The sequence below is a fragment of the Diadema antillarum genome, unplaced genomic scaffold (genome assembly GCF_040938485.1).
Source record: "Diadema antillarum isolate AM-2024a unplaced genomic scaffold, OU_Dant_1.0 seq00000812_RagTag, whole genome shotgun sequence".
In the NCBI taxonomy this organism is placed as follows: Eukaryota; Metazoa; Echinodermata; class Echinoidea; order Diadematoida; family Diadematidae; genus Diadema; species Diadema antillarum.
The window spans coordinates 161,042-176,009 of record NW_027271691.1 but is presented as its reverse complement, the minus strand read 5'-3'; the positions used below and the strand labels follow the sequence as shown (position 1 = coordinate 176,009).

General features: G+C 38.9%; 1 protein-coding gene across 1 annotated transcript; it reads left to right on the top strand.

The window, feature by feature from the left end:
* Positions 1-8,135: 8,135 nt before the first annotated feature.
* On the top strand, positions 8,136-9,191 carry LOC139739727 (galanin receptor 2b-like). The gene has a single exon (XM_071650329.1). The coding sequence runs from the start codon at positions 8,136-8,138 to the stop codon at positions 9,189-9,191; it is 1,056 nt and encodes a 351-aa protein (XP_071506430.1).
* The last annotated feature ends 5,777 nt before the right edge of the window (positions 9,192-14,968 follow it).

Genomic DNA, 14,968 nt, shown 5'->3' with positions numbered 1-14,968 from the left:
TACTTCTCACTTTCGTCATATCGGCAAAATTTCATGATCCTCCTGAATGCTGCTGTAGATGAAGTTTTACACACCTACTACGTTTGTGATCTAATATAGCAAGCTCTATTTACCGTAAGTAAACAGTCTCGAGAAGCACAAATCTATATGTGCATTGCACTGATAAAAAGCCCTGGCTCAACATTCCAACCAGCTAGCTGTGATCAAAATACGTGTATACTGCCCTGCAGCGAAAACGAACAGAATAGCGCGCGCTTCCACTCATCTACAGTGTTGAAAAGAGGTAAATTACGCATGCGCACTACCGACCAAAAAATCGCGATGTTTCGTGAAGCTCAAACTTCGCATGCTTTTGCGCAAGTGTAAACGGTGGACCAAAAAATCGCGATTTTAAAAATCGCGATGTTAGCAAGTGTAAATGCGGCTAGGCCCGAACTCCCCAGACCCTCTTCTGTAAAATCAACAATAGATGATATGAAGCACCAGGTTTAATAGGCAAATTACCCGCCCTTGATCCTTCGCGCATTACAGATCGCTTCGGTGCACTGCACTAACAGATTGCCTTTAAATTACATGATAGATCGGGGAGTGTTGCATGGTTCACGAGTTGAGCCAAGGTTAGTGCACGGATTGTTTCTTCACCCACTTGGATGTCGCAATGTTGATTCCTATGTCCATTCTGGTTTTGACAAAAATGAAATGATGTTATAATTTTGAAAGTATGATCATCCTTCCATGTGCATTAATTAAAATACTGTAATGTAGATGATATATGTATTTATGATATATGATAAAGTCTAAATCTCTAATAATCTAGAGAAAAAGAAGCAATCCAAAAACAAAACGATTACATATTGGAGGTACATGTAATATGTCAGTTTTCCATTTTGGCTAAGTCGGTATAAGCACTGCTGTTTTCCCCACTATAAATAATGGACATTTTTCCCCCGAGAAAATATTTTTTGCAGCAAACTTTTCCAAGATACAAATCTGCCTTGTATGCATTAATTAAGGGTAGATCTATTACTCTGAGAGCTTTGCCAAGATTGTTTGCGATTTTGTGGGTCAGGGATGGTGGTGGGTGTTAACCAGTGAGATTGCCTTGTTCGGGCTTGACGTCTTCGTCACATGATGGTCTAAATAACAATTGTTACGTCTGCTATATATACTTAAAGGGATACTTGACATCAGTATAGTCTGCGCGACATGCATTATGACTCATTGTGCAGCGCAGCTTAAGGACTGTTTTATTACTCTGTAGAGGATCAGATACACACACTTGTTTGAGAGTTTCGTTCTCAGGAGAGGAGAAATAGATTATTAATTTTTTCTTCTTTTTTCGTTGTTCTTTCCAATGAAAACCTGTGGCGAACATTATCCATGATTACAAACTGCTTGATTAACACACACAAAAAAGTATTTATCCTTCTTCAATCCATTCCTGTTATGACGGGAATTTTTCCTGTTTGAAATTTATAATTCCTTCTCGGTTTTTTTTTTTTTCCTTTCCGCCTACTACTGATAGCTAGTCATAGCAACAATTTTCTTGGTCGTGAAAATTATGGGGAAAAGGGATTTCAGCATTCCCACGTCTTATGGTAAGTTACTGTTTGGAGAAGAGTAAAGATAAGGAAACACAAAAACGACATGAAATAATTAGAGTTCTTGAATCTCTGGAGCGAAAGTCCCAAGTGCAAAGTGCTTATAACTACTTACGAACCAACCTACTTCTTGGAATTCAGTTCCACCAGCTTTCCTTGTAATCCCTTGCAAAGTGACCGTAAGCTCCCTTTTTCATTTTTTTAATACTTTTTAATCTCTCAACAGCCATACTCATACACACTAACACACATGCACACACACACACACACACACACACACACACACACACACTCTCTCTCTCTCTCTCTCTCTATCCCTCTCCCCCCCCCCCCTCTCTCTCTCTAGTACCCAAAACAAAGCAAAAAACACACACAGACTGAAAACATCACGAAAATAAGTGGCAAACAAGAGGATTTTAGAGCTCCATAAAAAATAAGAAGAGCGAGAAATCTGGCATATTGAATACTCTCTCGCTCGAGATGTACATGCAAAAGCGTTGTCATATTTTGGATTAAAATTTTTTTACATAAGTGACGGGTCAAAACAGCTTCACATTATTTCATGTATTTCAACTACTTCAGAATGTTTACCTGTTTGACACTCCGTCTAGTATACAATTTTGAAAATGACGCCACTGTTTATGACCATATTTTCCGAAGAGCGCCCTATTTGTGAAATGATGTCTCACAGCAATTCTAACACTGTAACAGCACAAAGAAATTCTGACATCGCGCGCTGTAATCTTCGCAGGGCTACTTCTTGGAATGTAATCTATTGCGACACTACAATGCAATTCTGACATCTCGCGCTGCTTCGTACGGTCAGTGTAGGATCCCTCCACAATATTGCATCCACCACACGACTTCTCGCCTCATTTTCCCCCTTCTTTGTTTACATTTTTGATCTCAAGTCATATAAAAAACAATTATAGTCTGCTTATAAAGTTCGAGTTACTGGATATAGTCTGGGTGCCAAAGCCACTTTTTTTTTGCCTAACCTTGTTTTACCGTCCACCCAATGTTTTTTGATGGTTCTACCCTATTTCCGGGGTGCTGAATCCGAATCTGGATGATGCAACTCTTGCATCCTTGAGGATTTTCAGATATTCAAGCTGGCCGCCAAAATGGCCGCCCAAACCGGAAATTCCCATGTATTTCCTTCTAGATGGTGAGAAATTGAAAACAATTGATGGTTCTACCCTATTTCGAGGGTGCTGAATCCAAATTTGGATGATGCAACTGTTGCATCCTTGAAGACTTTGAGATATCTAAGATGGCCGCCAAAATGGCTGCCGAAACCGGAAATTCCTATATATTTCCTTCTAAATGGTGAGAAATTGAAAACAATTAATGGATTTACCCCAGCTCGGTGGTGCTGAATCCGAATCTGGATGATGCAACTCTTGCATCCTTGAAGGTTGTGAGATATTCAAGATGGCCGCCAAAATGGCCGTCAAAACCGGAAATTCCCATGTATTTCATTCTAAATGGTGAGAAATTGAAAACAATTGATGGTTCTACCCTATTTCAAGGGTGCTGAATCCGAATCTAGATGATGCAACCCTTGCATCCTTGAGAGTATTGAGATATTCAAGATGGCCGCAAAAATGGCAGCCAAAATGGCCGCCAATTAAAACCGGAAATTCCTATGAATTAGCTTTTAAATGATGAGAAATACAAAACAATTGATGGTTTAACACTATTTCGAGGATGCTGAATCCGAATCTGGATGATTCACCTTGAGATATTCAAGATGGCCGCCAAAATGGCCGCCGAAACGGAAATTCTTATGTATTTCCTTCTTATAAATGGTGAGAAATTGATAACAATTGATGATTCTACCCTATTTCGAGGGTGCTAAATCCAAATTTGGATGATGCAACTGTTGCATCCTTGAAGATTTTGAGATATCCAAGATGGTCGCCAAAATGGCCGCCCAAACCGGAAATTCCCATGTATTTCCTTCTAGATGGTGAGAAATTGAAAACAATTGATGGTTCTACCATATTTCGAGGGTGCTGAATCCAAATTTGGATGATGCAACTGTTGCATCCTTGAAGATTTTGAGATATCCAAGATGGCCGCCAAAATGGCTGCCGAAACCGGAAATTCCTGTATATTTCCTTCTAAATGGTGAGAAATTGAAAAAAAAAAAATTAATGGATTTACCCTAGCTCGGTGGTGCTGAATCCGAATCTGGATGATGCAACTCTTGCATCCTTGAGGGTTGTGAAATATTCAAGATGGCCGCCAAAATGGCCGTCAAAACCGGAAATTCCCATGTATTTCATTCTAAATGGTGAGAAATTGAAAACAATTGATGGTTCTACCCTATTTCAAGGGTGCTGAATCCGAATATGGATGATGCAACCCTTGCATCCTTGAGGGTATTGAAATATTCAAGATGGCCGCAAAAATGGCAGCCAAAATGGCCGCCAATTAAAACCGGAAATTCCTATGAATTAGCTTTTAAATGATGAGAAATAGAAAACAATTGATGGTTTTACCCTATTTCGAGGATGCTGAATCCGAATCTGGATGATTCACCTTGAGATATTCAAGATGGCCGCCAAAATGGCCGCCAAAACGGAAATTCTTATGTATTTCCTTCTTATAAATGGTGAGAAATTGATAACAATTGATGGTTTTACCCTATCTTAGTTCTGACTGAAAGATTTCAGGTTTTCGTCAATGGAACAGTTTGAAATTGCTGTATAATACAGTGAAACCAGCTCTACCGGATATCTTTGAGTTGGTACGATACAAGTGTGCAAGCGGTTCATCTAAATCATATTGTGATAGTGATGTAGAGAAGTTTACTGAAATTACCCAACATTACCTGTCTTAATCCACGAGCAGTTCAAATCTCTTCATCCATGAACACTCAAATTGGTTAATTGGTTTATATTGGTGGTCTTGATGACATTATTATTTTTTTCGACAATATGATGTAACATTATATATATATATATATATATATATATATATACACATATATATATGTACATATATATGAATGTATATACATATATATATATATGTGTGTGTGTGTATATATATATATATATACATACATATATACATATCAAACACACAAGAGGGGATGGACAAATCACAGGTAACGCGTTGTTTAAAAAAACTTAATAAAAAAAACAACAACATGTAAGGTAATAGTTGATAATCCAATTTATACTTACGAATATCATAATCGCGCAGAGTGCTTTTGAAATTACCCTTATTGATATCTACTATAGTGGTCATGGATGCAACCATTTCCAATGACATAATCAGAATATGAGACAAGTTTTATAAAAATACGAGGCGAGACTCGTCAGAATACAAGACAAGTTTCAACACCAAATACCAGCATGCTGTAATTCAATTTTACTCTATTGATAGCCGAAAAGGATTGACTTAACATCTGTTAAGCCATATTGGCGACCACAAGGATTATTTTATAACAATTATGCATAAAAGGAATTTTCAGTCGTATCTTTGTGTTTGTACGTTTCAGTATGATGTCAATATCACTTTTTTTTTTTCCAGTACGTGTTAAAGTTCCGTTTGAGACATATCGGAATATCTCAGTATATCACAATATCATTGTGACAGTCATTTTGGATGCCGAATTGCACGAATTATTGCTTTTCACCCTGGGTTTAATCCCCCGCTTCGCGTTAGAGCACAAGACTTCACCATTTAAGTATAAGAAAATGTTAAGGAGTTTCCGCTTATACAGGACATTTATAGATGTCTCAAAACCTTCAAAGACCTTCAGCACCCTCGAAATAGGGTAAAACCATCAATTTATTTTAAAATTTTCACCATTAAGAAAAAATATATTAACATTGGAATTTCTGCCACTTATTTTGGTTGTCATCTTGGACGGCGTCTAAAAACCGTAAAGAATGGACAAATTTAAACAACCAAGTTTCGAGGGTCTCGGTGATGCCTAGGGTCTAAAATTTTCCAATTTTTGACAGTTATTTTTGTGGTCATCTCGGACATCTCAAAACCCTAAAAAAGAACACGAAATTTGCATCAACCAGGTTCGGATTCAGCACCCTGAATATAGAGTAAAACCGCCAATCGTTTTCAATTTTACACCATTTAGAAGGTAATATAGGGCTTACATGGAAAATTTCGTTTTTGACGGCCATTTGGGGGCCATTCTGGCGGCCACCTTTATTATCTCGAAACCCTCAAGGAAGCAAGAGCTGTACCCTGGAGCTTCAAATTCAGCAAACTCAGAATAGGGTAAAACCACCAACTGTTTTATATTTTACACCATTTAGAAGGAAATAGGGGGTCTACCTATGAATTTCCGTTTTTGGCGGTCATTTTTGGCGACCATCTTTACCATCTCTAAACCGTTAAGGATGCAAAGGTTGTATCCTCCAGATTCGGATTCAGCACACTCAAAATAAGATAAAAACCACCAATTGCTTTCAAATTGTCACCATTTAGAAGGAAATACATGGGAACTTTCGTTTTGGGCGACCATTTTAACGGCCATCTTGAATATCTCAAAATCTTCAACAATGCAGGAGTTGCATCATCCAGATTCGGATTCAGCACCCTCAAATTAGGGTTGAACTATCAATTGTTTTCAATTTCTCACCATTTAGAAGGAAATACATGGGAATTTCCGGTTTTAATTGGCGGCCATTTTGGCGGCCATCTTGAATATCTCAAAAACTTCACGGATGCAAGAGTTGCATCATCCAGATTCGGATTCAGCACCCTCGAAATAGGGTAGAACGATAAATTGTTTCCAATTTCTCACCATTTAGAAGGAAATACATGGGAATTTCCGGTTTTAATTGGCGGCCATTTTGGCGGCCACCTTGAATATCTCAAAAACTTCATAGATGCAAGAGTTGCATCATCCAGATTCGGATTCAGCCTCCTCGAAATAGGGTACAACCATAAATTGTTTCCAATGTCTCTCCATTTAGAAGGAAATACATGGACATTTCCGGTTTTAATTGGCGGCCATTTTGGCGGCCATCTTGAATATCTCAAAAACTTCATGGATGCAAGACTTGCATCATCCAGATTCGGATTCAGCACCCTCGAAATAGGGTAGAACCATCAATTGTTTCCAATTTCTCACCATTTGGAAGGAAATACATGGGAATTTCTGGTTCTAATTGGCGGCCATTTTGGCGGCCATCTTGAATATCTCAAAACCCTCAAGGATGCAAGAGTTGCATCATCCAGATTCGGATTCAGTACCCTCGAATTAGGGTAGAACCATCAATTGTTTTCAATTTCTCACCATTTAGAAGGAAATACATGGGAATTTCTGGTTTTAATTGGCGGCCATTTAGGCGGCCATCTTGAACATCTCAAAAACTTCATAGATGCAAGAGTTGCATCATCCATATTCGGATTCAGCACCCTTGAAATAGGGTAAAACCATCAATTGTTTTCAATTTCTCACCATTTAGAAGGAAATACATGGGAATTTCCGGTTTGGGCGGCCATATTGAAGGCCATCTTGAATATCTCAAAACTCTCAAGGATGCAAGAGTTGCATCATCCAGATTCGGATTCAGCACCCCCAAAATAGGTTAAATCCATCAAAAAACATTGGGTGGACGGTAAAACAAGGTTCAGCCTCTGGCACCCAGACTAACAAAACTATGTGCCTCAATGCCTCCAAGAGTACTATATTCACATTGGGACTGCGTCTCAGTAAGTGGTACTATAGTGGTGTCAACTCTACTCATAGTTTTAGCCTGAAACTCTCAAAGCAAAGAATCCACGTAAGATATGCTACAATTGAATGTGTACTTCTGCAATGACTTACAGTCAATCAAAGTTGCCTGCTAACGGTCGAAGAGTTCGTCATCGTTTGATTTGTCACTTCAGTATAGTAATCTGTAAAACACGAATGGTCCGGGTGCAGAAAATTTACCTCATCTTCCGTAACACTAGCTTGTCTACAAAATAATAAATCATGAAGAAATAATAATCTTGAAGAATATATTTTTTTACATGAAAATCCTCATCTCATGACAGAATCGTGATGGAATATATTTGAAAAAAAAAATCAATATGAAAATTAAACATCCACAAGCAGCTCAAAGAAAGGAGCTGACAAAAAAAAAGAATCATAGCTGAATACAGTTACCACAGATGACGAAAACGTATTAAAGAAAATTAATATCAACTGCATTTAACTTTTTTCTGTGCCAGTGAGTGAAATGCGCACAAATCCCATACACAAACACACGGACAGGAAATGAACCTGGCAGTCAAAGAGTTAATTGTCAGGCTACTGTGGCTTTGAACTTGGCCTTCACTCATGTTTTACGTTCCTATCTTTTTTTTTTTTTTTGGATATGATAATGTTCGCAGATGAAGACTCTAACTTTACATGCTATTGTTCTTGCGGAATGATCCACTCATATTCTTTACGTTGTTTATTCTTCTCCATGCTAGGATGATGGACTAATGCAGCCGTCAAAGTACGCTCACATGTCCTCGTCCATCTAAACAGCAACAAGGGAAACACAAACCACCAAGATGGCTGATGTGGAACAGCACAACAACGCCAGCGAGCCCACGGTAACACTCCCCCCTGCGCAGCTCGGAGGTGGTGGAGGAGCCGCGCTGAACGACCTTTACCTTCAGATCTTCTACGCCTTCATTGGACTGTTGGGACTGGTTGGTAATAGCATAGTTTGCTTTGTATTTATCGCCAAGCGTCAGCAATTTCAGTCAATCACAAACCACCTGATTTTGAATCAGTCCTTGATCGACCTTCTGGACTCGGTACTTTTCATTCTCATCCACTACGCTGCCCCGGGAATCTCCGAGTCGAATAGCGTGGAAAATCGGGGTCTAGCGGAGTTCTTCTGCAGGATGTGGGACTCAGAGTATCCGCTGTGGGCTCTCTACGTGGCGTCCACGGCAAACCTTGTCGTGTTGTCGCTGGAGAGGTACTTCGCCACGTGCCACCCTGTCAAACACAGGAACTTCTTCACCGTTAGACGCGCGAAGATTTGCATGGTGTGTGTCTGGGTGTACGGCGCCCTCTATCAACTGTATTGGCCTCTTGTCTTTATTTATTCGCCCGAACGTGCCTGCTATCCCCACTGGCCAAACCGTGGGGTCCAAATCTTCATGGGTTGCCTGCTGTTTATGCTGGAGTATCTCTTCCCTATCATCATCATGAGTTTTGCGTACATCAGCATCATATTCATGCTGCGCAGGCGCACAAAGAGTCATGGAAAGGTACAGGTGAACGCATTCCAGCGCGCAAAGCGAAACGTCACAACAACGTTATGCATAGTTTTCGTGAGCTACATCGTCTGCTGGACGCCCACAGAACTAACATATCTCGCCTACAACATGGGCTATGATTATGACTTTAACAGCACTACGCACGACGTAGTCAAGGGGCTAGTACTATGCAACATGTGCGTCAACCCTGTGATTTACGCATTCAAGTATGAACACTTCCAGATGGAATTCAAAAATATTTGCTTCGCGCGCTGTAACCAGGGCAACCGTATAAGCATGGAACCGCATGGGACAGTTGTCAGTCAACCTGCGAATTCGTCCAATAACACTCCTTGACATCAAGTTTGCTGTTTATGTGGTTACAGCTCGTTATTCCGAAGGTTCGTTATTCCGAATGCTCTTTATTCCTAAGATTCGTTATTCCGAAGGTTCGTTGTTCCGAATTTCATTATCGGATTGATCAATCTTCGGAATAACGCCACAACTTTTCGGATTAACGAACCCTTTTTCATTTTCGGATTACCGAACCTCTAGATATAGGGAATTTGCGTGTTTCGGATTGACGATCCTTCGGAATAACGAACCTTCGGAATAGCGAACCTTCGGAATAACGAACAGCACCCGTTATGGTTCGTACTCGCACAATGCCATGAAACGTGCCAAATAGCTGTGGCCTGGTCCTTCGCTCAAACTGCACGAGGATGACATTCCTTCTTTTTGTGAATAGGACGAGTTTATCACCATGCACGTTAACGTTGAGGGGGTTTAGGAGACTAAACAACCCCTTAAATGTAAACGGGTATAAAAATACTTTCCATGCCTCACCGGGTTATTATTATTATTTTTTTTTAGTGCGAATGCAAACTTGAATCCCATCCTTCCCAATCATAGTTCCTTTAATCATCTTTAAGCAATCATAGTCCCACTGACTGAGTTTTCAAGTTAATCTTTATTCTGGGTGTTTTCTCTACGTTGCAATACTTTCAACATCTATCACACGATGAATATATTCGTATGAATAACCTCTTGTTTACACCAATATGTTCAAATGCGTACATAATCTGAAATACCAGCGTAAGCATCCATTCTTGTCATGCTTGTGTTTAAACTAACATGAAAAGATTTATTTTGGGTTTTTTGTTCATTGAAGAAAAAGTAACTGCTATCAATAGCTTATCCGTTGAAACCCTATAGCTGAACAGCCTATGACGTTGGACATAATTAGACAGCATTTCCAGAAACTGAAATAGAAAAGTTATTAATGGATTGATTGTATTGTTAATTCATTTCCTTGACACTTTTGGCGCGCATTGTTACCACAGTCATGGTATAAAATCCGCTGAATTATAGATGCGTGTTAAACCTTCCTGTGCACTCACAGTATTATAAAATGAAGTACAATGTATGAACCTCATCAACCGAGTCACGCCTCTCCAGTGAGTAAACCAGCTTCGAGTTCCACTATGTGCATTTCCAGAATAAGGTCATTTGTGCCAACAGGGCATGTTGGTCTTCATTTCAGTAAGTTAAGCATCGGTGATGTGATATTGTCATTCACGTAATCCTCTGATACGAGTGGTGCTTGCCAGCACGGTCACCTGACAGCAAGCCTGAGGCACATGTTTGGGAATACTATGATAGAATAGGTTTGTTAATACAATGCAAAGTTATGAAATAGATGCTTCCTTAAGTGTTGATTGACAGACCTTTCTGGTCTCCATGGTCTACGCAAGTTCTTTTTTTTTTAGCATGATTCAAGAATTCCACAAACGTATATGTTTCAAAACCCATGAAGTGTATTACCAACTGAGATAAAGGGGAGGGTATTCGTACATATTCGCTCATGAGGAAACTCCGAACTGGCTTTTACTAGGGAACTTTCGCTTATACACGACGGAAAGACCGAGCGGACGCGGAAGCAATCAGCTGTGACGGTCCCCACAGTCGGACTCCCATCCCCATCTCTGAGCAGTTTAATGAAGATGGAGCCATTACTGACAAGATCACTGATTGGCTAGCTGGTCACTCTTGCTCAACATGGGGTCCTTACACTATTTTGGCCAAGAACCGTTCTCGTTTTCCCCCGAAAGGGAATTTTCCGGATTTGAGCATGCGCAGAAGCACATTTTGCACACGGCACGCTCAACCAGCTGCCGCGTCGTGCCTGCGAAAAATTCATACTGAGGGTAAACAACGGACGAGTTACAGGAAATAGTAACATGAAACCAACTATGCAACATTCAACCTCATTCAATCTTTTCCGTGCGAAATGAGTCAAATGTCCACAAATCAAGATATATCAATGTGGTACACGGAAATTTAATTGCATGTAAATTACATCGTAGAAAATTACATCGTAGAAGAATTGATACTCAAATACAGAACAAACACAAAATTGCCGGGCGATGTTCTGATGAGGAAAAAAAAAGAGATTTTGGATAATATTGAAGCACTGGAGCTCGATCCAGTGACATTTCCATGCACTTGCATGCTAATCACAATCGGGATACCGGCAATTCCACAGTGTGGAAACCGCCTTAGTGGAGTTGTGAATGATATTCTTGTTTCTCTTGACAGGGCAGAGGAAATTATATTGGTACTGCTATTCACTACTCCTCAGCTTTTGACACCATGAATCATAATGCACTAATACATAGGTTGTCTCAAAGATTCGGCATTCAAGGAAAGGCTCCGCCTGGTTTAGGTCGTAACTGTTCGGACAAACTCAAAAAATTGCGATAGGAGAAAAATGCGTCTACTGAAGATGTAGTTATATACCCGGGTGTTCCCCAGAGATCTGTACGGGGTCCAGTTTTGTTTTCATTGTAACAGTAAACATCTCCTTCGAACGAATTCAATCAATTCATTTGGTGTTCAAAGATGTTTTATGCCGAAGATACTCAGCTGTATTTAGTTTTTAAGATATCTGAAGTTAAGAATGTAATTCCATGGATTGAATTCTATATCAGAGCGATTTCTTATAATGGTCAATATTCAATAGTAGAATCCATACAGACTTTTGATTTCGATGGTACTTCAATTCGTGCAGCACGCATTTGCAGAAATTATAGGTGTTTTCTTGGATTATAAATTGCTCATGGAAAATTTTGCGTCGTAAAATTTCGCTTTGCTTCATTTGCTCTACATAAAATTGGGCAAATTCAAGGGTTTATTGACAAACACACAGCGGGACGATTAGCTCATGCTTTCGTCATGTGCCATCTTGATTTCTGTAATGGATTGCTTTGTGGATTGCTGGTCAAACAGTGATTACAAACAATCCAAAACTCCGCAGCACAAGAGGTATCCAAAGTCAAGAAACATGAGCAAATTTCACCACTTCTAAGAAGCTTGTACTGACATCTAGTCAAAAGTCGGATTCATTTTAAGATATTGCTACTAGCATTTGAATGTTTCTTTATGTTTGCTCCGCATTATTTGAGCGAACTACTTCAAATTGACACACGAGACAGGAAACTTCGTTCAAAAAACAAAGACTATTCGTATTCCGATCATAAGAACCAAATTTTATGGATATTGAATAGCCTACTTTGCTTATAACACCTCTACCCTCCCTGCTAAAAAGAACACAGAATCCCACAGTGTGAGAAACACGGTGTGAATACAATGTGAAACACTGTGTGAACAGTGTGAGATCTCTTCACACTGTTAAATTCGACCGTTTTAGCTGTGTGAAAACATTGTGAATCATCAATTCACAATGTGACACAGAACATTACTATGTGAACACTCTGTGAAAACCAAACCACTAGTGTGAAATCATCTCACATTGTTAAATTTGAACGTTTTCACAGAGTCGACTATGACCACACTGTGAACACACTGTGGCACATTGTGTTCTTTCCATACCTAGTAGGGCTGTGGAATAAGCTATCCCAGAATTTGATACAAATCAATGATATTAATAGATTCAAGTCTGTTTTGAAAACGAATCTTTAAATAGTGTAAGCAAGCATGATGCTTTGTAATAATGTAATTGGCATTGTATGTTTTTTCTATAACTTTTCTCTTCATTGAGCCCATAGGGACATGATATGTGATATGTGTTATGCGCCACATAGGGTGCTGTTAATTAGCATCATTGTTATTATTATTATTATTATTATTATTATTATTATTACAATTATTATGGCACTCCGACCGTTGTTTCTCTCGTTCTCTTTCTTTCTTTTTTCTCTCTGTCTGTCTCTCTTTTAAGTACTTCTTTATCTTTATTAAGTAGTAATATTACTCTGTTCAAGTTTGATGATTAAATTTGCACCTATATGAAGTGAATGAACAACAAACGCAAGCAGCCAGGTCAAAGTCTAAGTCTGCAATTATAATTATGAGCTTATTCTATTTTCGTTTTTAAAGATAGTAAAAATATAATTAGTTACCGTAAATCTTATCGGCAGGGTACAAGAAGAGGGAAGGAACTTTCAGTCTTTTTATTTCCCAGCCTTGAAGGAAGACTATGACGCTGACGAAATGTGATATTCTTCGGAGATGATACGTTTTTTTATAGCAAACCAACTCACTTGCAGTTTTATTGCTCCCAATGAATGTTGAAATGTGATCCAGCCTAAAATAGCAATTTTTCGAAATCCAATACATTGCTGTAGCTCTAGAACCTTTAGAATTATGAGGTTAGTAATACAATCATGTAACAACTTTGGTGATCAATGACCTCACTGACCGTAATAACTAGGGGGAAACTCTCATGCCAAGTATATAACCAGGGAGGTAGCCCACCTCCCTGATTCAAACTAGAATGTTCAAAGCAAACCCGAAGACATGAGTCCCTCAACTCTGTGTGTGCTTGAGTGCCAGTTGGCACACGAAGAGTTAAAGAAGTCATTATAATGTTTAATGTGCTTACAACTATGTAGGACCTACTTGGACATTTGCAATGAACGACCCATCTTTGATGTCTTTGATATACCAAGAAAAAAAAATGCACAGAAAACGTGGTTACACAAGACCAGCATTTTGTATATATTTAAGGGGCTCAATTCACAGTATAGTTTGTTATACTAAGTACGTGTCATTATATTATGTAAGTATGAAATCAATTTCTGTTCACGCAGACACGATTTTTTAGATTCTTATTTCATCACATTGGATGTATTTTTGCCACTTTGAATATAAATCGTTTCCAAGGATAATGTTTGTATGCAGATTATGAATGATTTGAAATTACTGACGATGTAACATTTTCAATGAAGTCATTGTAATAACTGTCATTCAGATATCAAATGCTATATTTGCCAGGGTCAACCATGGTTCCTAAAATAAACTCATAGCAGTAGCGAGCACAATGAACTAGTATCAGTCTCTTCAATTCCTCGTGTTATGCGGTATTGATTGTGATGAAAACGTGGAAGAAGACTTGACTTAACGACCGTGGGCATCTGTACGCCTGTCTCAGGTAGGCCTATACAGAGATCAAGAGATGAGAATGATTTTAAAGGCCACCGCATAATTATTTTATGACCCTCTATCGCACGACTGACCGACTTTGGATTCAAAATATAGTCACAATAGTCTCAGAATAAACACGCTCGTTTCTGTCGGATCCAAAGTTGGTAAGTTGTGCGATCGAAATTCGTATAATATGCGGAGGCCTTAAAAGGCATCTAATGATAACACTCTCGCCATCTTACGACAGCAAAACATATACTTCACCTGTATATTTTATTTCTGCCCCCGTAATCAATATACCTGGGTCATATCCAAGGCAATTATATTCCAGCGAACTGCAAAAGACGTGCTTTGTATTATAACCATAAAATATTTTATTTAAAAAAAATGATGATCATCGTTATGCTACAAGTACCAGCATATTTCGTTAGAATTTGAGCTTTATTTTTTTCTAAGTTTGTTGAAATTTGACCCTTCTGATGCAATACACTGTGATATTTTTACTAGGCTGATAGTGTATGTTTGCATAATTCCCTACATTCTTGATTTCATTTTTCCTTCAAAGGCAATCTTTATATTCTTTCCTGGTATACGATATAGAAAAACAGTAAAATGGGATTGGAAACAATGTTTCACAGAAATACGTGCAACATGGCGATCATGAGGTATTTAATACAGTTAAGATGTTA

What these genes read in the sequence shown, in the direction of transcription:
- LOC139739727 (XM_071650329.1), top strand. Translation starts at nt 8,136, where the DNA reads ATGGCTGATGTGGAACAGCACAACAACGCCAGCGAGCCCACGGTAACA.